General features: G+C 29.4%; 3 protein-coding genes across 4 annotated transcripts; 1 reads left to right on the top strand and 2 right to left on the bottom strand.

Moving 5' to 3' along the window:
* Positions 1 to 329: 329 nt before the first annotated feature.
* Positions 330 to 2,601, bottom strand: LOC130935354 (uncharacterized). 2 transcript variants are annotated; one of them, XM_057865058.1, is made up of 2 exons: positions 2,385 to 2,601; positions 330 to 2,067 (listed from the first exon to the last, which is right to left on the bottom strand). In XM_057865058.1, exon 2 carries the CDS (start codon positions 2,054 to 2,056, stop codon positions 521 to 523), a length of 1,536 nt encoding a protein of 511 aa, XP_057721041.1. In that variant the 5' UTR covers positions 2,057 to 2,067; positions 2,385 to 2,601; the 3' UTR covers positions 330 to 520. The 2 variants fall into 2 exon arrangements, with proteins under 2 accessions (XP_057721041.1, XP_057721040.1); XM_057865057.1 differs by having other exon boundaries at positions 2,389 to 2,601.
* A 1,683-nt stretch (positions 2,602 to 4,284) lies between these two features.
* LOC130932618 (uncharacterized) lies at positions 4,285 to 6,981 on the top strand. The gene is made up of 3 exons (XM_057861976.1): positions 4,285 to 4,724; positions 5,666 to 5,903; positions 6,504 to 6,981. The coding sequence occupies exons 1-3, from the start codon at positions 4,416 to 4,418 to the stop codon at positions 6,650 to 6,652; spliced, it is 696 nt and encodes a 231-aa protein (XP_057717959.1). The 5' UTR covers positions 4,285 to 4,415; the 3' UTR covers positions 6,653 to 6,981.
* A 2,582-nt stretch (positions 6,982 to 9,563) lies between these two features.
* On the bottom strand, positions 9,564 to 13,543 carry LOC130936375 (transcription repressor KAN1-like). The gene is made up of 6 exons (XM_057866439.1): positions 12,752 to 13,543; positions 12,583 to 12,659; positions 12,334 to 12,379; positions 11,694 to 11,832; positions 10,001 to 10,100; positions 9,564 to 9,830 (listed from the first exon to the last, which is right to left on the bottom strand). Exons 1-6 carry the CDS (start codon positions 13,374 to 13,376, stop codon positions 9,708 to 9,710), a joined length of 1,110 nt encoding a protein of 369 aa, XP_057722422.1. The 5' UTR covers positions 13,377 to 13,543; the 3' UTR covers positions 9,564 to 9,707.
* Positions 13,544 to 21,572: the final 8,029 nt, after the last annotated feature.

Below are 21,572 nucleotides of genomic sequence, written 5' to 3'. Positions count from 1 at the left end.
TTACTTTGAAGTATATCAGAGAAACATACAACAGTACAAATCTAATCCAGTATCAAAACTGCATAATTTCCCCTCCTCCTTTGCAACTCCGACATAACCAACTAGCAGTGACAACCACCAACTCTTAAATCAAAATCTTAATAGATAACAGAGCAATAAAGGATAACAGAAAGAGATCAGCTCGTTAAAGAAGCAATGGCCAGCCAACCCTCAATATGCAAGCTACGTTAGATTTTCTTCTAAGAAATCTTGGATTTTGTATTCATATTCAGGTACTTCCGTACTTGAAAGGTTATAATACCCTTGACCATGGCTGGTACTTCCCCTAGTAAGTTTGGCAAAAAAGTGTTTTATAAAACCTATTTATATAGTGCAAAATGAACACGTTCACATGCTTTTCGAAATCATAACAGTAACATAGATTACATGTGAACTTAGAAAGATGACTGCGAAATTCACTTGAACATTACATAACGTGAGCAATAAAAAGAAAACGATTTTACTTCAAAAAAACTTGGTTTTACTCTTCCATATCCTCGTCCCCATCCTCGTCCTCACTCAGATCAAGATCAGCCAACAACTCATCTAGTGGAACTGAAGGCACCTCTTCCCCATCTGTCACTGATGCCATCTCTGATTGTTGATACTCTTTATTACGATACAATGATAAATTGAACCTCAGTTCAGGGTTTTCTTCTATATCCTTTAAGAACTGTTCATAATCTGAGGTCTTCTTGTCTTGTTCAATTCTACCCTTATCATCAACTTCCATGCTAAGTGATTTAAGCTTCCATGAACGAGGCTTGGAGCGTTTCTTCTGGCGCTTCTCTTCATAACTCTTCTTTACTAAAACTGCTTCGGGAAGGACAAGTCCTCTGTACTTGTCCAGTTCAATATCATTAGTGTTAGCCCCATATAGGTCATAACCAAGAGCATAATCACCAGGACTCAAAATATGACCCAAATGAGTCTTGATGGAAAATATCGTGTCATTCTTCCCAAAATCCGACACACGGGCCACTTGAGCCTCCGCCAAAACATATTTAGTGCCAGCAATATATACCTCAGCAGAACGAATAACTTCCACATCTAGCACAATATATTCCACCAGCTGTCGGCTAGTAAGCAGAGACTTAAAGGATGCCCTCCAGTACTGATCAGCATCCAAGAAGCAATGTCTCAGGGTAAATGGATCAAGTAGAGCAATGCTGCTGCTAACCTTGGTACAAATCACAAGGGGACCAAGGTTTCCCAAACTAACAGCAACTTTTGGTGGCAGACATATTAAGTCCTCGCGGCAAATAGGGGGGATTTCAACAGAAAATGTATATTTGTAGTTGTAGTTATTACTCTTAGGATCATGGGATACAAGTTGCTTATCATGACGGCCTTTCACAGGAGCAACTTTCCCCAGAAATTCCACAAATTTGACACCATGACTCCGATTAGAGAAAAAGAAGTCAATTCCCTGATCTGTCTCTTTGATTCTTATAGCACTGGCAGCGGCATCATGTTTCAGAATCAGCTGCTCCAAATAAAAGAAAGTACGCCTATGAGAAACGTGCTGTCGGAGTTGCACGGCGGCGACCCACTGGTCAGGGTTAGCCTGGATCCTGGAGCAAGGTTCACACATTTGATCCCGTTGAATATACTCGACAGGATAAGACTGTTCAAGGATTACTCCATTCAGAATCTCCTTCTGAACCTTAACCTTGACTTTGATCCTCTTGGAGTGGGGCTCAGTCCAAATAAACTCAGCATGTACCATCCTCGCTTTATTAGAATTCAAATTCTTCTGCAACTTCTTCAAGCAAAATGTTAGCAGCTCCTTCGATTCTAACTGTAGCTTGATCCAATTTCTTGGCGGCTGAAGGTAGCTATCACATTCAGGGCAATGCTTGAGCTCAAGACGCTTCAGTAGACCCTCAGTGATATTATTTTCTGAGCTTAAACACTTGACACACATGTTGGCAGCATTTGGTTGCATTTGAATTCCACATTTGCAACACAGAACACTGCCAATTGTATGATGAACCGTGAACATACCATTTTCCATCCTTGAAGGACCTACAATTGTGAAACTTAGAACGCATGAGCATGGAATCATGAACTAAAAAAAAAAAAAAAAAACTCAACTCGTACAATCATAAGAAAATTTTTAAAAAATAGAAACACTAATATCGAACAATCGATGCGTATATAGCTATATAAAACTGAACACTGGACGTAATTCCATACTATTCAACGACTGATTCAAGTATTAAAAAAAAGACTCAATTGTAATGGATTTGTAATAAATCAGCTAAGAAATTTATGATGATGAACACTACAGAACAGGCCGAAAAGAAAGAGAGACAGATTTAATGGAAAAATTAGTATCATACTTACGGTGAACGATCTACACGATACAGAGACAGAGGCGGCAGCGTCTTTAGAAGACCGACTACAAGCACAGCAATATAGAGAGGTTTCCAGGTGAGGCGGAGGGACTGCGGCGGCGATGGTGTTATAAGGACAATGGAGAATTTCGTTTGGGATTTTCCTTCTTTCGGATTACCTATTTTTGTTTTCTCTCTTTCGGTTAAACGTGGACTGAGAAATACAAAGCCCAAATAAAACCGTGGCCCAAGTGTGCTCCTCCAACTTAATATAGGGTCCATAATGATATTCAATGTCGTTCTCAGCCCCAAAGAGAAAAACTAAAAACCAAATTCGGTTTGTCGAGTGTCAATTCAGTTTTTATATAATTGTGGCAGTTTCGCCTTGTACATACTACATACAGTCATAAATTAACGACACATTCTTGAATAGAGTTTAAATTCGACGGATTAGTCTTTATCTCGTTGGAATATATATATATATATATATATATAAAAGTGGAATTCACTTTTTCACTTTTTATCTTTTAGATAAGTTAGACACAAATTTTATAAGTATTATAGAATTTATTCTATTTATGTGTCTATTCTATTTATTTTATTATTTTAAAATTAAATTTTTACATTTAATAATAAAATTAATGTAACATTTTTTTAAAAATATTTTTTATTTATTTTTTTAGTTCATTTAATATAATTCACTACAATAAATTAATTATATCAATTAATTAATTTAATTATATATTTAAATATCACATAATTTATTATAATTTATATCTATCAATTAATTATAATTCATTATATGAGTTATTTTAATTTATTAATTTACAAAAGACATTAGTAAAATAAATGATTTGTTACTTGTTTTGATTGAATGCAATAAATACATATTACTTTAATGAATAAAATCATCGTCTTCTGTATAGAACAATGGATTTATAAATTATAATGATTTGGTCTAATTTTGTCTAATTCATATTAAACTAAAATGTTCTATTATTTTTCATTTTAATAATTTTTTCAAATATTTAATTAAAATAAATTTTTATTTTATTTATAATTATTTCTGTTAGACTTAATTCAAATCGTTTTATTTTTTCTATAATTTAAGTTAATTAAATTATCACCACCAATTTGTCATAATTTAGATTAATCAAATGGTATATTTCTCCCGTTTGTGTTTCTTAAATTGATTATTTGATGTGATATATGTTATAAATAACGTGGATCAAATGAACGAATGTAGAATAATTTATTGCAATAACTATACTAGTAAAAAATTATTTTTTTCCCAACAAATTATTATTATTATTATTATTATTATTATTATTATTATTATTATTATTATTATTATTATTATTATTATTATTATGATGCTTGAAACATATCATAAAGTTATATTTAATTTCGAATTCTTAATCTAATTTCAATGATTGAAATTAGTATATGTTGAATATTTTGTGCTTAAAAATAGAATTATGAGGAGAAGTAGGTTAAATGATGATTAAGAAACTAATCAAACTATTTTGTTAAATAAACATTCTTATTCATATGGTTATTAGCTTATGCATGTAAAAATAAATATTGTTATGGATAATATAACAGTTTTGTTTAACTTTTTTTTCTCTATCAAATATAAGATTGGTTAATTGAACAATTATTTGTTAGCTTTCTTATTATATTTTTTTTTTACTTATCAGTCTGAAAAAACGATAATACTAATTTCAACATATATAAAAATGTGCAATATATTAATGTAATTTAAAGAATAATGTGTCAAAAAATTACTTGAAATCTTAAAAATATATAAAAATGTTTAGCAGATGTAATATCTAATTAAATAATATAACGTAAGTAGAGGGTGTAATTAATATGGTTGCAGCTGTACACGATGAATCAGCAAGGAAGCAGATCACCGTCCATGTGGATGACTAATGGGCAGCCGTCTCTATCTCTCTGCTAATCAGTTGATCTGAATGGCGACCTACTTCATCACACTTTTCTCATTCTCTTCTCTCACTCGCTAACACTCATAATATGGCGGAGGACAAGCACAGCACCAACTCCAACGCTAATGGCGTCTACGTGGAGGTCACCGGAGAAGAAGAATCTAATAATAATAAACGAGAAAGCGAGAGCAGCATCACCTTATACCAAGTTCTTAACCGCCTCGCTTACGCTATTCTCTTCCCGGAGCCTTCTACCAGCGCCTCCCTGCTTAAACGGATCAAGATCTCCCTCGCCGAAAACGCTCCGCTCCTTCCAGAAGCTTCTAGAAAATCCGCCCGCGACCTTCTCCTCTGGACTCGCCAAGGCAGCCCCTTCCGCGCCATCTTAGTCATCACCGTAACTTCTGAACTCCATCATCCACCTCTTTCACTTTCCTAATTTAGTTAGTTTAGCTCCTTCTGGATTTTGTTTTCAAATTGAATTACTAGCCTTTTGTAATTAAAATGTTGATCTACGAGTCTTCAATTTTGATTTGATCCAATTCCCCTTGCCACTGTTGTCGTTAGACAACATTTTCTTCATATTTTGCTCAAATTTTGATGCTACATAATAGTTTTGAACTAATATCTTTGACGTTATTACGAAATTGTAAGTTTTTAAAATAAAATGTATCTTCATATTTAATTTTTATTATAAAATTTTAAAAGTTAATTATATCTAATGTTTTTATAATAAATATTAAAGATTTTATCAAATGAAGAAAAGAAAAAGATATGAGATTTGTGTTTTACTTCTTCTAGTGAACTGGTACATGGATTACCATTTTTCTTGTTAGAAGAGCTCTTTGGATAGGCACCTTCAAGTTGGAATACCAAAAAGGAAAAAGAAAAGGTGCCACCGAAGTAAAATGATAGCATCTATCTAAATAGTTTAAAAATAATAGTATTTTGATAATAAGTTTTAAAAATGGTAGTATAAGTTAAAAAGCAAAGAGAAATAGAGTTGGTGGATATCATGATAATGCAACATAAGCTCATGAAAGGAATTTATAGAGAATTCATCTAGTGGATTTCCTCACATGCAGAATATAGTTAGACATTGATAGACTAGAATTAGAAGCAAGCAAGCAAGATAATTTCTTCTTATGTTTTTTAATTTTGTTCATGGAGAAAGAAGAGAAAGGAGGGGGGGTGTATGTTCTTCTTGCCTCCGTAAGAATAGGCAAAGCAATTGTCTCCGTCTATGCGAGCTTCATGGATAATTAAGCATCAGATTGTCCTGTATATAAATAAATATTCGTGTATCAAGGTGTGTGATTATTTTCCTTGCCACTGCAGGTTGGGACAATTACTTCTGTTGCGCTCACAGGACTGCTTGTCTTCTTACTTTTCTTTCTTGCTGCCACCATAAACGCTGTTGTCATATCACTTCTTGTGTCTTTGGCAGCAGCTGGAGGATTCTTGGCTATTTTCTTTGCCTGTGTTGCAGCTGTATATGTTGGGGCACTATTAGTAGCTGCGTTTGCAATTTCCGTTACCACATTTTGGGCAAGTGTTGCTGTTCTGTTCGCCACAGGTAACAAGTTTACTATTCAGAATCCAGATGATACCATATGCCATGTTTCAGATTGATATTTTGTACTGTTTTGCTATTCCATTATTGTGAAATGTTTCATCAATTGTGCGGTTTGAGTAGGTGGGCCATGAATATTTATGATTTGAACAAAATGTGCATCAAGATTTGAAATGCATACTTCTGTTGCAATTAGGCGAACTTTATGCGTATAAGTACACTGATACTTGCCGTATGTTATTTGAGAAAAATAACCTTTTCTACTCCCAATTGGCACCAGGGATGTAATGGGTTACATACTTATATGTCCATTATTTGAATGTTTCTTCACTTAGCTACTTCACAGTCAAATGCTGGGGCTGTATTACAATCTTTGGGGTTTCAACAAAATCACTGACTATCATGTGCAGATGACAACCACGAACGAGGCTCTGTGGCATCTATAACTTTAAAACTGCAACTGAGATTGCTTTCTTTAAATATAAGTTTATATTTGATGTTTCCATGATAGTTTATGTGATTTTGCACTCTGTTTCTCCGTTTCCCATTTCTTCTTTTTCCTGTGGGTTTACACTATTATCTTTGGAAACCAATGTGAATCAGGCTGGATTGGATTCTTTTACATCGTGTGGTTGGTAACTAGTAAGAGTTTCGGATATGCCAAACATACATTGAGTGCCACTGGCTCTGCAATCTCAACTTACTCTGCTGCGCGGCATGTCCGCCACCAAATGCGCAAAGATTCAGATTAAGAAGATCATAGATTGAAGCTTATTTATAAATCTCCAGTTTTCCTTTTGGCTGGTAGGGTGCTATGTTCATAAGATGTTAGGTGGTATGTTTCGGATGCCTATCTTCGGTTTTCTTCTTATTTATGAACGGTGTTCATTTTATTATAAATGGGCTTCTATGCTTGATGTTAATATAAAATAGTTCGCCTTTTCCCTACCTATGCCTGGTATTGTACATCCTATTACAGATGAAATTACACTTTGTAAAATGATGTAATGTACAAACGAGTAACAATTGCTGTATTGGTGTTTAGAAAGGATGGTATGGCTTTGGTACTTTTGTTTTACCATTCTCTTTTTAACATTCATATGTAGATAAACCATTAAACGCTTTTCAGAAAATTTGGCTTTCTCATAGTGTAAGTGCAAAATGTTATTCGTTTTGTTTGTTAAATGGAAAAGTACAGGTAAACAACTCATAATCAATCAATTTTAAACAACTGTAATTAATAATTATTAATTTTATATTTAAAAAAAAAATAAAATTTAAATAATCATTATTTGTGATAATCAATTAATATGGAATGTAATTTAAAAATGTTTGTTAGTTTGTTGTTGGTTAGATTTTTGTTGGTTATCTAGCAGGAACAATGGAATCTCATATTTATATTACTGACATGTTTTCACCACAAAATCATTCTTTATCACAACTTGTGGTTTGACAATTTGGAGAACTAATTTAATTTACGAGAGAAATTTGATGGATTGTATTTGACCATTTTCTCAAAAGATAACTATCAAGATGTGATTGTAATTGTACATGTGAATTAATTTCATTAAGATTGCACATTTCAATGTTCCCCTGCTTCCTTCTGATAGATATGGCAACTATCCTCAAGGAATCTGTACAATTTTTTTATTCTGATGGGCTGCTTCCACAACAACAAATAGCATCATGCCCTTTTAGGGTACAATCACGGGCCAGGTACCAAAACAAAAAGTTAATAAGCTAGTAGCTAGCTACATAAAAAAGCTGGCCTGAGTCCTAATAAAAATAGTAAAAATAAGTGTATATATATAAGAAATAACAAATAAGTAACGGACCCAGACAAAAAAAAACCCAAATAAGTAACGGATGGAAATATGGGACAAGAGGAATGAAACTGATGTAATAGCTGTGTGTATTTAATCACCAAAAAAAAGGCTGTGTGTATTTATTATTTAATATGAAGGTTTGATTAATAAAATTCTTCCAGATCTCAACAGTTTCATGGCCGAGCTGAAGGGCTGCTAAGTTCTATAATTTGATGTATTGGTAACAAAATTTGTGTAATTTCAATTTATATATATATTTTTTATTTGTAATAATGTATATTATTATTCTTTGTAATTCATTAAAAACTAGATGCATGTGATCCTCAGGGATGATGTTCGTTCGTTATGGTTGTTCAAGGACGATAAAATGACTAGAAAAAAAATGTTTAGTTAATATAAAGTCATTACCTTAGCTTATTATCATATGACAGTGTGTGAAATGTGATACATATTCCATCTTACGATAAAAAGGTCCAGTAAGTCACAAAAGTATTTTTCTTATAGTTATAGGTAAGGTTATATTTAACTACTGCTATCTCATGATCATCATTTCAATGAACGTAATTTATTTCAATAAGGAAATGGATGCAGTAAATATCAGAATGAAAGTGGAGAGCTTCTCTTACGTGATAATTTTTCTGAGCTCTGTGATATATATATATATATATATATATATATATATATATATATATATATATATACATATATATACATATATATTTATACATAAATACACGATAATTAATTTATTGTCTGATTTTTTTGTGTGTATATAGTATTTTTTAACTATTTTAGTATACATTGTCTTGATTCCATTTTTTTAAAGTTTTGAAAACAACATAATTTATTTTCCTACCCTCATAAAAGTATGATTCTTTCGGTTATGGTTGCTTCATATTCAATATTTGAACTAGTCTGAAAAAGGATCTATCTCTCACATGTTGATATATTCCATTGATTTTATATATCTAATTTTGAGACATAAAGAATTTTTAAAAATTTTTTTATTTATATTTGAAAGACGTATTTTAAATTTATTGAGGTTTAAAATCATATTAATTGTTGCAACAATTAGCGAAGATTAAATAAAGTAAGTTCTATTTTTTTTTTTTAGTATTACGGTATTATAATATTTGAGTAATGTTACACATTTAAGTTGTTTTATGAACTAAGTCCGACCAAGCTAAACAAGAAAACTTACAATAATGCTAGCTATCACTGATTTTTATTATATTTATTAACTTGATTGGATTTAATTAACAAAAAAAACTTAAATGTATAGCATTATTCATAATATTTACTGTAACCATAACATTGTTGCCACAAATGCGATTGAAATTATCAAATGCAAACTTGCAAATTGAAATCTGGTATTTACAAAGTTTATGTTAAATGTTTAAACATCAAAAGTTACGGATTACAAGTTTATTAAGATAACTAGATTTAATCATTACACTTAAACAATTATTTTTCTCTTCAAATATAAATCATAACATTATTAGTACGTATCTTTGATATTTTGATTACCCGTTATAATAAAAATCAGAAGTAAAAATAGGAGAAGAATAAAAAAATTAAGAAAGAAAAATGAAAAATATTTTATTTACTAAAACAAATTTTATATTTCTTTTATTTTTTTCAAAGAACTCCACCAATCTCCTCTTTTACATTTTTGCAGTTTCATCATCAGTTTCTTTAAATTGAGTAGACTTCTTTACCAATAAATAATTAAAAAAATTAAAATAAATATTATAAATTAAATGATTAGACAAAATGATTGTTCTTAATGAACTCCGAAAACCACTTTCAAATATTATATAAAACTTTGTAGATTATGTGGTTTTTTTCTTTCTTTCTTCTCATCATTGACACTAATTTTTATATATATCTAACATACAGCATGCACCTAATTATTTTCTATTTGAGGATAACTGAAATACAAAAATATATAAAGACAAATAAAAAGAAGCAATCAAAATTATTAGGCTTGTCCTTTGCCATTCCAATCTGGTCTGCCTAATGTGAACTCCAAACTTGGGTTCTTGCACTCTAAATTATTATTAGATCCTGACAAACTGCTCTTGATTTGGGTTGAATCACACGCCTGTATGGGAAAATAATATTTGATTAAACAATAATTTATCATTATTTATGATAAATGAGATATTGGGAAAATACTTTATTCTATTTTTTTTTTCTTTTATCTATGTATTGTGTATATCTATTTTTGAGATCAATTCCAATTTACAAGAGAATACTTCATAGTATTAGTACCTGCTGGATTTGATGGCCTATGGATTGAGACTGAAACATTGATATTGGTCTGAAACCATCTATGTCGTTTGAATTAGCTTGTGGCCATGGGTCCCTATTGCTGATGAAAACCATTAAAGATCAGAAGTGATCAAATTTTGGATTATTAGCTATTAACAGTAACAAAAATCCAATAAAACTTATACTTAGGGACAACTGATCCAATCTCCACATACAATTGTGTGTTATTGGTGAAATTTCTTATATGTCCTATCTTCCTATGATATTTTAATTAACAAACATGCATACCCTAACCAACTTAATAACCAATATCCCAAACTATCAATAAACAGTAGTTATTATAAAATCTAATAGAACATCATATTTCAGGTATTTAATTTTGTATCTTTAAGTAATTAAAGTGGTGACAGGAGAATTTAGGGTATGGTACTGATGTAATAAAGGATACATTTTTTTAGATCATCAATTTAAACTTTTACACTCCAATAAATTAGTACATGCAACTTATTAGATTTGTGTTATCTCAAACCATAATTGATCATATATTCTTTTTCTGGAATAGAATAGTCCTACTATAATAGTCAAAAGATATCTATCATCACTGTGAAAATTTAAAAAATATGCATCAATTAAACAAAAAGAAGTTCCAAAACTATTATTTGAATTGCAAATTTATTTTAACCTATTAATGTTTGTAAAAAAAAAAAATTACATATTTATGCATATATATTAGATATAAGTGACAAACCCTTGTTAAAGAAAGATTCAGAAAAATAATTTTGAAGCGGTTAACAAAGTTTTTGGCCAAACTATACAACTCCATTACCTACGGCATTAATTAGCATCCACTTTTGCCTTATTTTTCATTATTCTACTTTATCTTTTATATATCTGAGTGTACATACATTCCCGTCCCTTGTTAACAATGAATGGACTTGGTAGAATTTCATGTCTTATTATTCCATTCCATGTACGGCATGATTCGTGAAGATGTATTCCATGAGAATCTATCTACTAAGATTTCTCGGTGGAAACATATCTAACACAATCAAATAAAGAAGTACCATTTTCCGGTAAAAGAAAACTAAGTAAGATGTATGTGAAGGATTATTGGCTCATTTTGGGTTTTATGCTATGTACTTGAGGATAGAATAAGAACCACACTTTTTTATTTTTATTTTTATCAACAATATTCGACAAATCACACACAATTCTAAAGGGAGGAAAGGAAACGAAATTAACGAGGGAAAGAATGAAAAGTGAATGAAGCCGTGTAATTGGATTGCTTTCCTTTTATCCCAATGAACGTTTGATTATTATGTCTAGTAGCTTTCTCTGTTACACACATACCAAAGGCGAAAAAAATTCGGTGAGTTACCAAAAGATATAAAAAGTAACCAAAAGAAAGAAGAAAAATCACACACAATAAGTAAAGTAAAAGCTGCCACAAGAACCCTTTTTAATCTTCATGAGAAAAAACAAAACATATGTGGTGGTGGTGGACGTGGGTTTTGCATTGATTTCTAAGCCATACCATGCAAAAGCAAAAGCAAAAAATAAATCAAACTAACACAAAAGCATTATCCGAAAATAATAATTATTAAATACGCATACTTTTTTATATATATAATATAATAAGCACATAAACCATATGAATGAATTAAGTTTTCAATATATGCTATATATATAGTACCTTGAAGAATTATTACTCCATAGTGTTGGGGTGGAAGAATAATCCATATCTTGTTGGCCTCTTTGCTCTTGAAATGGACGCATACCACTGCTTCCCATTGGAGGAGACATTTCATCCTCTCCTGATCCATCCGAAAGCCCTGAAAAAAAAAATACTAAAAAGATGACTCCAATAATTTGAAATTCATATATGTGTTTACTAGCATGATATGTATGATGCTTGTATTAACATGTGTGTGAATGCATGCATGCATCTTTATAATTTATTTTTACCATATATATGTATATGTGAATCTGTGTTAAGAGTACTAATGGGGAGTCTTGTTGCATATATATTATGTGTGGGGAAAAGACTTAAAGGGCTTGCATTTTGTGTCAGGCAAGGGACTCTGCAAACAAGGCAACACTCATGCGGTAAAATTAAAATATGCAATTTAATAATTAATATATAATATATATTGAAATATATATAAATACATGATGATTAATTTTTAGTACATATATATATATATAATAATTTTACCTAACAAAAAAGTAATGTGGTAGAAGAAGCGTGCCATTTTTCCTACACTATTTTTGTTTTAAATTGGTATGAAAATGAAGTAACAAAAAAATGAAATTGGTTGAAGAATGCGAATTACCGGAAGAAGCTGCAGGCTTGTCAGTAGTCTTAACAGTTCGATACATCTGTGTTGAAGAAGAAAAAGAAGAAGCCATAAAATTAGCAGTAACCCAGATTGAAGTCGTATATATTAGATCCGTTTGGTTGTAGTGTGTGAGAGTTTGGGTTTGATGTCATTAATCAGGAGGTTGAAGAGAAGGTAGCTTTGTATTATTACAACATGATGAGTTTACTTTATTGTCCCTTTTTCTTTTGAAAGAAACTATACCTGCAAATGGCTTTTGACATGGGCTAATGTGAGATCTTTCACATCCATCAACTCAAGTACGGACTTGGGTGTTGCTCCTAAAATTCACCATCTATCTAACATTAGCACCCCAATTTCAAATTACCTCCTACCATATACCAAATTAAATTAAATTAAATTAAATTATTACTTTCATGGCCACCAAGAAGCTCAACGGCGTGAACAAATCGAGCATGGAGGGTGCTAGTCCACCGCATCCTGGGTGCTCTCATGCTCCTCTTGCTTGGGAGCTTAGGCAAGAACCTTGATCTCATCATCTCCGACGAGCCGTAGTGGTGGTGCAATGGATGATGCTGATGGCTTGGGATCCCATTATTGAACCTAGTTGTGGCAGCAGCCCTATTATTATAAGGCCCTCCCGCTCCCCCGGAATTCAAGAAGGAAATGGGATCTAAACCCACTCCCACAGGGAAAGGAGAAGAAGATGCAGGCATGTGATGATATAAGCACATCTTGGGATTTGGATTGTTGTGATCCCTATCCATGGGTAAGAAAGGGAAAGAACGGTTGTGATAAACCGGGATCCCTTTGATGGGTCTCAAGGCTTCGTTTATGTGGTTCATGTTAGTCGGCAGTGATGGTGGTGGTGGTGGTGGTTCTCGTCTCCCAAGAGAGAGGTCGGTGTGATGTCCTCCGGCATAGTTGGTGGTGGTTGGAGGGCTTATGTGAAGGGAAAGATCAGGAACACAAGTAGTAGTAGAAGCAGAAGTAGCAGAAGTAGAGGGTGGTTGAATGAAAACCCCTTCCAAGGGCATCTTAATTGTTTAGAACAACTTTATTTGCTTTTAGTATAGTAGGCTTTTCCCGGAAAAAGAACAATCTGGAAAGCAAGGGAGGGTAGCTAGGTAGAAGAGAAAGAAAAGAGAGGATGATGGATTTGAGTTTTGTTTTCCTCGAGACGAGTATATCTCGGAAAATGACACTAGCTACCAGCTACTTACACTCACATTTTTATAAATCCATCAATCCTCTTTTCTATTCACATAAATCATCATCATCTATATACATTCTTTTCATTTCTTTTAATGCTCCTGCTTTAAACAATAACTAAAATAAATTAAATCCTTCTCTTAAACCTTTTATCACCCTACTTTTTACCAATTACTACAATGAAGGAAATGTACCATTATAAAATTCGATAATGTTAAAAAGATTTAAAAAAAAACGTCAGCATTTATTTTATTTAATATTTATTAATAAATATTAAATATTTTTGTATAAAGTTATACTATTCAATTTACGAATCCATTCATTAATTTAAATAATTTAAAAAGTCACAAATACAAAATATTAATTTTTATGTATTAAAATTTGTGATATTTTATTTTAATTCATGTAAAAACTTTTTCAAAAAAATGTAAAATTTAAAAGTTCAAAAATCTAATTTTAGTTGGTTTTCATTTGACCAAGGCATAAAACGTTTAAGCTAGCTTAACATACATCATATATAATTTGGTATATACTTACGAAAATATTTTCATATGAAAATAATATTATAAATATATATGTCAAACTATCAAATGGTTTTTAATGTCATTTTCATTTAAATGTGTCTTCATAGAAGTATTTAGGTTTAATTATTTATTCCTATAGTTTTGCGAAATTTTCAATTAGGTCCCTATATTTTTGTTTTCTTTTAATTGGATTCCTGCATTAATTTTTTTTTAATTAGATCTCATTTAGCAGTAATTGGCTTAATTTTATAGGGACTCAACTAAAAAAAATTGGTACAAAAACCCAAATAAAAGAAAAAAAAAGTATAGGGACCCAATTAAAAAAAATGGTGCAAAGACTTAATTAAAAAAAATACAAAGACCGAATTAAAAATTTCGTGAAACTACATGAACCAACAAAATAATTAAACCAAGTATTTACTAATATAATTTGTCATTTCATATGTTAGATCAGCATTTTCTAATAACAAAATCAAAAATAACATTTTACATTTATAGGACAAAGGCCCAAAAAAATATTTTAAAGAAATAAAAATAACATACCCAAACCAAACCTTACTTTTTGGAAGTTAGGTTACTAGAACAAAAACAACTTGACGTACAATTTTAAAAAAAAATAAAGTGAAAATTGATTGTTGATCCCCATTTTATGTATAGAAAGAACTAAAATTTTGTGTTATTTATTCTAATTATTAAGATGCGTACAAGGTTATTTTTTCTTAAAAAAAAAAGAAATATCACTGTATTCGACCTTAGATAAATACTTTAATAAAAAAGAAAACCCTTAAAAAGACAATTTATCACAGGATTGCATGTCATATTGTCATTTAAGATTTTTGCTAGTTTCAAGAAGCAGTACATAGGCACACAGATGGAAAGGATTTTTTTAATAGGTTGAAAAAAAATGTGTAAAAAGTTTATAACATCGCCATCTTAATAATCAAAATTTTTTTAATTTTTTTTGTTGAAAAAAATGTGTAAAAAGTTTATAATATTGGCATCTTAATAATCAAATGTTTAGAAATGTTGTAATTAAAAATGTACATCCAGGACAAAAATAAAGGGGGGGGGGGGGGGGAATAACATTCTTTCTCTGTCCCTTTACATTATTCTAATAAAAAAAAACAACAAAATTTGATTCTATTGAAAATTAATACATAGACTGGCCTGGCTTACTATGAATTTTCGTTTTCACGTATCCACAAAATAACAAAGAAAATTTATTAGGCTCAGAGGTAGCCTCGTGTGTGATTCCTTACCTCTACTAACTGTTCATAAATAAACAAATATATCTTTCTTCCTTTCTTTCTTGTATTTAAATACGGAAGTAATTATTAATTAAATGGTTATCGTGGTATCATTTTCTTGCTTAAATAGGAATGCTCACTGATAGGACAATACTTCTTTGTTGTTACAATCTTCAAATTCTCAGGTCATTCATTTATTTTTATAATGTTCTCGTGTACTACATACTTGTATTAAAGAAAACAAAACTGCAAACAGGAAAAAAAAAAAAAAAACATTGACTTAAGTGTGAGAGTTAGAGTGAGAAAGACCCACACAAACAAACGCATTTTGTTGGATTCTCCAATTAATTTAATTTGTATGTATGCATCTCCAAAACTAATGCCGATTATTTTATTAAAGAACCGCATATCTAAGAGCTTACGGCAATCAGCATCAAAGAATTAACATTTTTGTACAGTAAAAACTCATATGGAATTTTTTTTTTTAAAGTTATTAGTTAAAATTTATTAAATAATTTAATATATTTAATTAAATTATTATTTAATATTTATCAACAATTAACTTTACATACAAATAAAAATAATTATACGTAAATTTTTATTTTTTAAATTTCAGTAGAACTATAAAATTTTCATCTTAGCTGTACCACAAATTTTTCATATAACTCAAATGTTATAGTCTTTTTATTTTTTATTTTTTTTGTCCAAAGATAAGAAAATTTAAATCCGCGACCTCTTAAGCGAGTATGAAAAGATTATGTCATTTGAGTTATAACTCATTGGTGAGTTTCTCTATATTTGGTAAAAAAAAAGTATATATATACATGAAATAATAAAATATTACTTATTGTATAATTAGTTGTTTGATAAGGATATTTTTTATAAACATCAATTTTATAATTAATTTTAAATTTGATACCTTAATTTTTATTTCATTTTGTTGAGATTTGGAATGAATATATATATGTATAACGAAAAACGAAAGACAAGCATTTACGTTTGATATACTACTAGCCAGTATGGCTTTCCCATTATATTTTTCTCTTGGAATGATTTGAAAAAAAAAAAAAATCCGATAGCATTGACCAATGACCAAAGTTGAGGGGGTGCGTTATTGTTTCCAAAACCCTAGGCTAAATCAAATCAAAGATATATAATGATAAACAATATGGGATCTTTAACTCCTAATTTAATTAATTGCTGACACCGTAAATAACAAAACTTAGCCATTGGAGTCTCAACCTTCTAATCAAGCACCCAATTAATGAAAGGTCAAGTTTTTTATTCGGTTTGCCACAGTGTGCCAGTGCCACCATCTGCAATGTTACTACTACCAAAAAGAAAAATAAAAAAAAACTACTATAGGCTCATTAAATGCACAAATTGGGTACAGTGAATGTGCAAATTGGTTCTCAAAATTAAACTCTCTTTTTTTTCTTTTTTTTTCCCTGGCATCTTCTTTTAACGCTTTGCTGTAAGAAATGGTCCTTGACCGACATGCACAGAGAAGTAGTTAAACATTTCATTCAAATTGTTCGTCGTATAATGGCAAATATTAAATAGTTGTAACCAGTTCTACAGAGCATGATCTTGGAAACACATTAGACCTTATTCAATCACACTTTTGTCATCACACTCAGCAACTTTGTATGTCTGTTACACTCTCTCTATATATTAAATTCCGATTTTGAGATGTGTCATAAAAATTGAAAGAAAAAAAATATATTTTATATCGCAATTATTATTACTGAAATGATTGTAAACTGTTTGTTCATTAATCATTTAGACTAGATATAATATGTACATCAGATTTAATTTTAATATAGGTTTCCATTCTAAACAAACCACTAGCTCGTGCTGTCTTATTATCATTCTGTCAACAGTCACAATCATAATTCGTAAATTGAGTATGTCAATTGTCATCTATCTCCAACAGTTTGTTGAAATCTCATTAGGAGTTAGCTAGTATTAATGTAATAAGCTCAATTAGGACATCCTTAATCGTGAAACAAAACTCTATTAATTAATTATTAATTAGTTCGTTTTTAATGTCAAAGGAGGTGTGAGGATTGACATTTGGAGATGAAAATTGATTTCTGGATTGAGAGTCAAATAACTGCCGTAACATTCGCGAATATTCGATCTCTTTGACGTTGGCATACTCAAAATTGGTCACAGTCAGAGAAAAAGGGTTTAAACGGATCCATATGCATGATGAGCACTCTACATATATATATATATATAATTATTAGGTATATATACATAAAAAGTCGTCAATTCGAGTCAATTACAGATTACATTCTTACAGAACAGTAGTAGTATAAATCGGGCCACGGAGCCGACAGATGGAACACACAAATAAAGAAAAATCTAATCACATTTGCTTCCTGCATCCCTTCCCTCTTTTTTTTTTTTTTCTTTCAATTCAACGGCTGAAATAAAACAATATACCATAATTAAAGAATTAAAGTAAACATTTAAAATAATCTTCAAAAAAATTTAAATCAGACATTTTAATACTCAACAAATTTTTATTATTTTAGGGATTCTTGAAACAGATTAATTTCAATATAAAAAAGACTAATTTATTTTATAAAAGTATTTGTCATAAATCAAATTATCATATAATAAAATTTGTTAAAATTTATTTATTCAATATATATATATATTAAAAATTTTATTAAAATATAAATGGACCACTCTGTCTGATAATATGTGTAATTCTCAGAAACTTTTTAAAATGACGATGTTGTCCTCATGCTCCATTACGCTTACGACGCCTACAAGAAAGTCTGGGGAGGCCTGCACCACCCGCGCCCCAACGGCCACGCTGGAGATTTGTTTTCTTAGTGATAAATTAGGATTTGTTCTACATTTTTAGTTTTTATTTTTTTAAATTTATTAAATTAGGTTTATTTGATTTCAATTTTTTTAGTGTAAAAGAATAATAATTTTGTCACAACGATAAAAGAGTTATTTAATTTTTTAACAAAATATCTTTTTATATCTATCTATAAGAGTATTTTAATATATATAATTATATAATATTTTTTAAAATAAAAAGATAAATACTGATAAAGATAAATATAATTCACATATAATTTTTTAATTTGTTCATATATTTCTTCTTATTAATATATATAAATTAATTATCGTACCGAAACAAACATCTTATTTCAATAACAGAAAATAAGAATTCGATAAAATTTGATTTTTTATGGTATTTTTTTTTCACAATTAATTAACCACATTATCATTAAAATATCTCTAATTCTGCCTGTATATAACTTAATTAAATATATTAGAGATATAATTATTTATGTTATTTTTTTATTAATTTAAATTTTTAGAAAAAAAATTATATTAGGATATGATATCATCTACAATGTCTAAAATTCAATACTCAAAAAAAAAAAGCACGAAACAAAATAAAAGGATAAAAATTTATGTAAAAAATCAAATAAACTTTAAAAAAATTCTTACTTAAAAAAACGTATTAGAGATATAACTATTTATATTTTTTTATCAGTTTAATCTTTTTAAAAAAGTAATCTCATGAATCTAAATATATTGATGAACTTAAATAATTAATACTTTAATTTATAGTAATTTATTTATTTATATGTATTATTAAAAAGTGGGAAAAGGTAGAATGGTTAGTTAGAGAAGGCGGCAGCATAGAGAGGGCTGAAAAAAGATTTGGTTGAGAAGATTACATTATTAGCACATAATACTAACTTTTAGAAATTCCCCATTCATCATATTCATCAGAACAGGGTTTTTGCCCCACAAGCTTCTTATTTATTGGCTGTCAGTTTGACAAGAATGTATGGTGGAGAATATGGAATAGCCTGTACCATCAAAACTTAGTATTTGGTACACACCCTATATGTGTACCATTCACAGCATTCAGCTCTCTATTCTCCTCTCCCACACCCCTTCCTTATTTACAATAAGGTATATGAGACATTATAATATATCGTAACGTAAAATTAAAATAATCCACGACGAAAACAACAGTGTAGACACATAGCAGAAAATTCTTGCTAAAAGCCTCATTTTTTTTATGCTATTGAGGATTGTTATAAGTATTACATATTTTTCTTCATGCTATTAGATATATGCATTGCTGAAAAAATGTGATGAGGTTCCAAAATCATTGAGAAAATAAATAGTTAAATATATAATCATTTATATTTTTATTTATTATTGGTTTACATTTTTTTTAATAAGTAATATTATGATGTAATATTAAATTTTTATAATTAAAAATAAAAAATTTGATTTTTATTAATTAAAAAAAATCCTAACATATAAAATAAATAAATAAATAACTATAAAAAATATTGAAAAAGAAAAATTTAAATTCTAAATCCTAAATCTATTAATTTGGACTGGATTGATAATACGGAACTAAGGGCATTCAATTGAATTGGGCAAAAAATAAAATAAAAATATTTGTAATGTAATTAAAAATCAATGAAGCTCTAATTTTAAACACATGTGTTGTTTCTCTTGGAAACTTGGATTGACAACACAAAAACTAACCAAAAAAAGGAAAAGGATCGAGTTACAAGTAACACAAAACCTAAAGAGCGTAAGAATGGAAGAAGTGATATGGTCATCCGCGACCCCTATGCTTTCCCATAAATGTGACATATTCATTGCACAAATTAAAATCAAACCCACCAAAGTTTTCTTTTTTCTTTAAAAAAAAAAAAAAAAAGAAGCAAGAATATATTAGAGAAACATATAACTGTGCCTTTTTTGAACTCAATTTGAGCAACCAAACCACATGATGACACAGACATCCATCCTCTCCATAATTGGCAAAATATCACTATGATACGTCTTCTCTCGCACAAGTAATGCTCTTTTCATAAAGTTTTTATTTTTATTTTTTGTCACTCCACATATTTAAACCTTTTTAAACTTCTCAATGTATTGGAATAATTAATGACATTCCCTTTTAAGAATGATTTAATTTATCTAATACATATATCATCATTCAAATATTTCTGTTTATCAAATTAATTTTTTGAAGCTAAGTTATTTCATGACATGTCATTACATTCTTGATGAGAGTCGATGGTAGCAAGAACTTAATTGAATGAGTTCTTAATTATTTGGCTCTTCTTTAATTTGGATTCATTATTCCTCAAGAATATAATTTTATTGCTTTTATTTTTTATTTTTTAATTCTTCTTCTTCTTTTTCTCGATGTGATCACGTTACTATATATATGTGTATGTTCTGTTCACGATAAAGCTCTTTCAATATAGCTACATAATATGACTTTTCTTCTTTGCAATGTAAAAGAAAAAAAAAATATATTTTTCTGTGTTTTATAAATTCACAACTATATTACGTATACACTAAAATCAGCTACAAAAAGTAGTTATAAGTATAAAATATATGTTAAAATACAAACATACATTAAAAATAAATTAAATCATATATGTATTTATACATAAATACGTTAATAGCTGATTTTAATTGTTGATTTTGATGTAAAAATAATATTTTGATCATTCAATCATACTGTATGAGAAGATATACATATCACAAAATTAAAATTCAAGATTTTGTCTTACTAAATTCAAAGAATAAATTATAAAGTTAAACAAAATAAGATATGTATGTATATTATTAGGTATTATTAGGTGAGAGTATTAATTTGTGATTTTTGTTAGATCAGAGGATTAAATTGTTTCACAGAAGAATCAATTTTAGGGCATGGAAAGGTAAATGATAAATGATTGTTTTCATAAGGTTGGTTATGAAGTCAATTTTGTGTGGGTATAAGCAGGGGAACCACCTCTCCCATTTCGAAGTAATTTATGAGCCATAAACTAAAAATAGAGTTTCTAAATTAATTTTATTGGGATAGTAACAGATATTTTAAAATTAAAATAAAAGATTTAGTCAAAATAAAAAGTAATCAATTTAAAATTTTTTCATTTTTGCATTCTAAAAAAAAAAAAAACGGAGCCACTCAAATAAAGATATCTAAAACGTCTTTTTTTAAAAATGTTTTTTTATTAATTATAATTTAATACAGATAATCGATTAAACCGTATTATTTTTATCAAAATTATGATAAAAAATTAATTTTACCAAAAAAATGGTGAATCAAATTTTGAACCGGTCTAAATTAATATTATTTTTCATAAAAAATGACTACCATATCTTTATTATAGAAAATGACTAAAATACTCCAATTATATATATAAATTTTGAAAACTCTAAA

Source organism: Arachis stenosperma, chromosome 6 (genome assembly GCF_014773155.1).
Source record: "Arachis stenosperma cultivar V10309 chromosome 6, arast.V10309.gnm1.PFL2, whole genome shotgun sequence".
Taxonomy (NCBI): Eukaryota; Viridiplantae; Streptophyta; class Magnoliopsida; order Fabales; family Fabaceae; genus Arachis; species Arachis stenosperma.
Note: the sequence above shows the minus strand (reverse complement) of the source record. Positions and strands in the feature narration are given on the sequence as shown.

Coding starts and splice junctions, on each gene's coding strand:
- LOC130935354 (XM_057865058.1), bottom strand. CDS start 2,056: ATGGAAAATGGTATGTTCACGGTTCATCATACAATTGGCAGTGTTCTG.
- LOC130936375 (XM_057866439.1), bottom strand. CDS start 13,376: ATGCCCTTGGAAGGGGTTTTCATTCAACCACCCTCTACTTCTGCTACT. Junction 12,380..12,582: donor ATGTCAAAAGCCATTTGCAG/GTATAGTTTCTT, acceptor TCTTCAACACAG/ATGTATCGAACTGTTAAGAC. Junction 11,833..12,333: donor CAAGCCTGCAGCTTCTTCCG/GTAATTCGCATT, acceptor TTTTTTTTTCAG/GGCTTTCGGATGGATCAGGA.
- LOC130932618 (XM_057861976.1), top strand. CDS start 4,416: ATGGCGGAGGACAAGCACAGCACCAACTCCAACGCTAATGGCGTCTAC. Junction 4,725..5,665: donor GCGCCATCTTAGTCATCACC/GTAACTTCTGAA, acceptor TTGCCACTGCAG/GTTGGGACAATTACTTCTGT. Junction 5,904..6,503: donor TGCTGTTCTGTTCGCCACAG/GTAACAAGTTTA, acceptor AATGTGAATCAG/GCTGGATTGGATTCTTTTAC.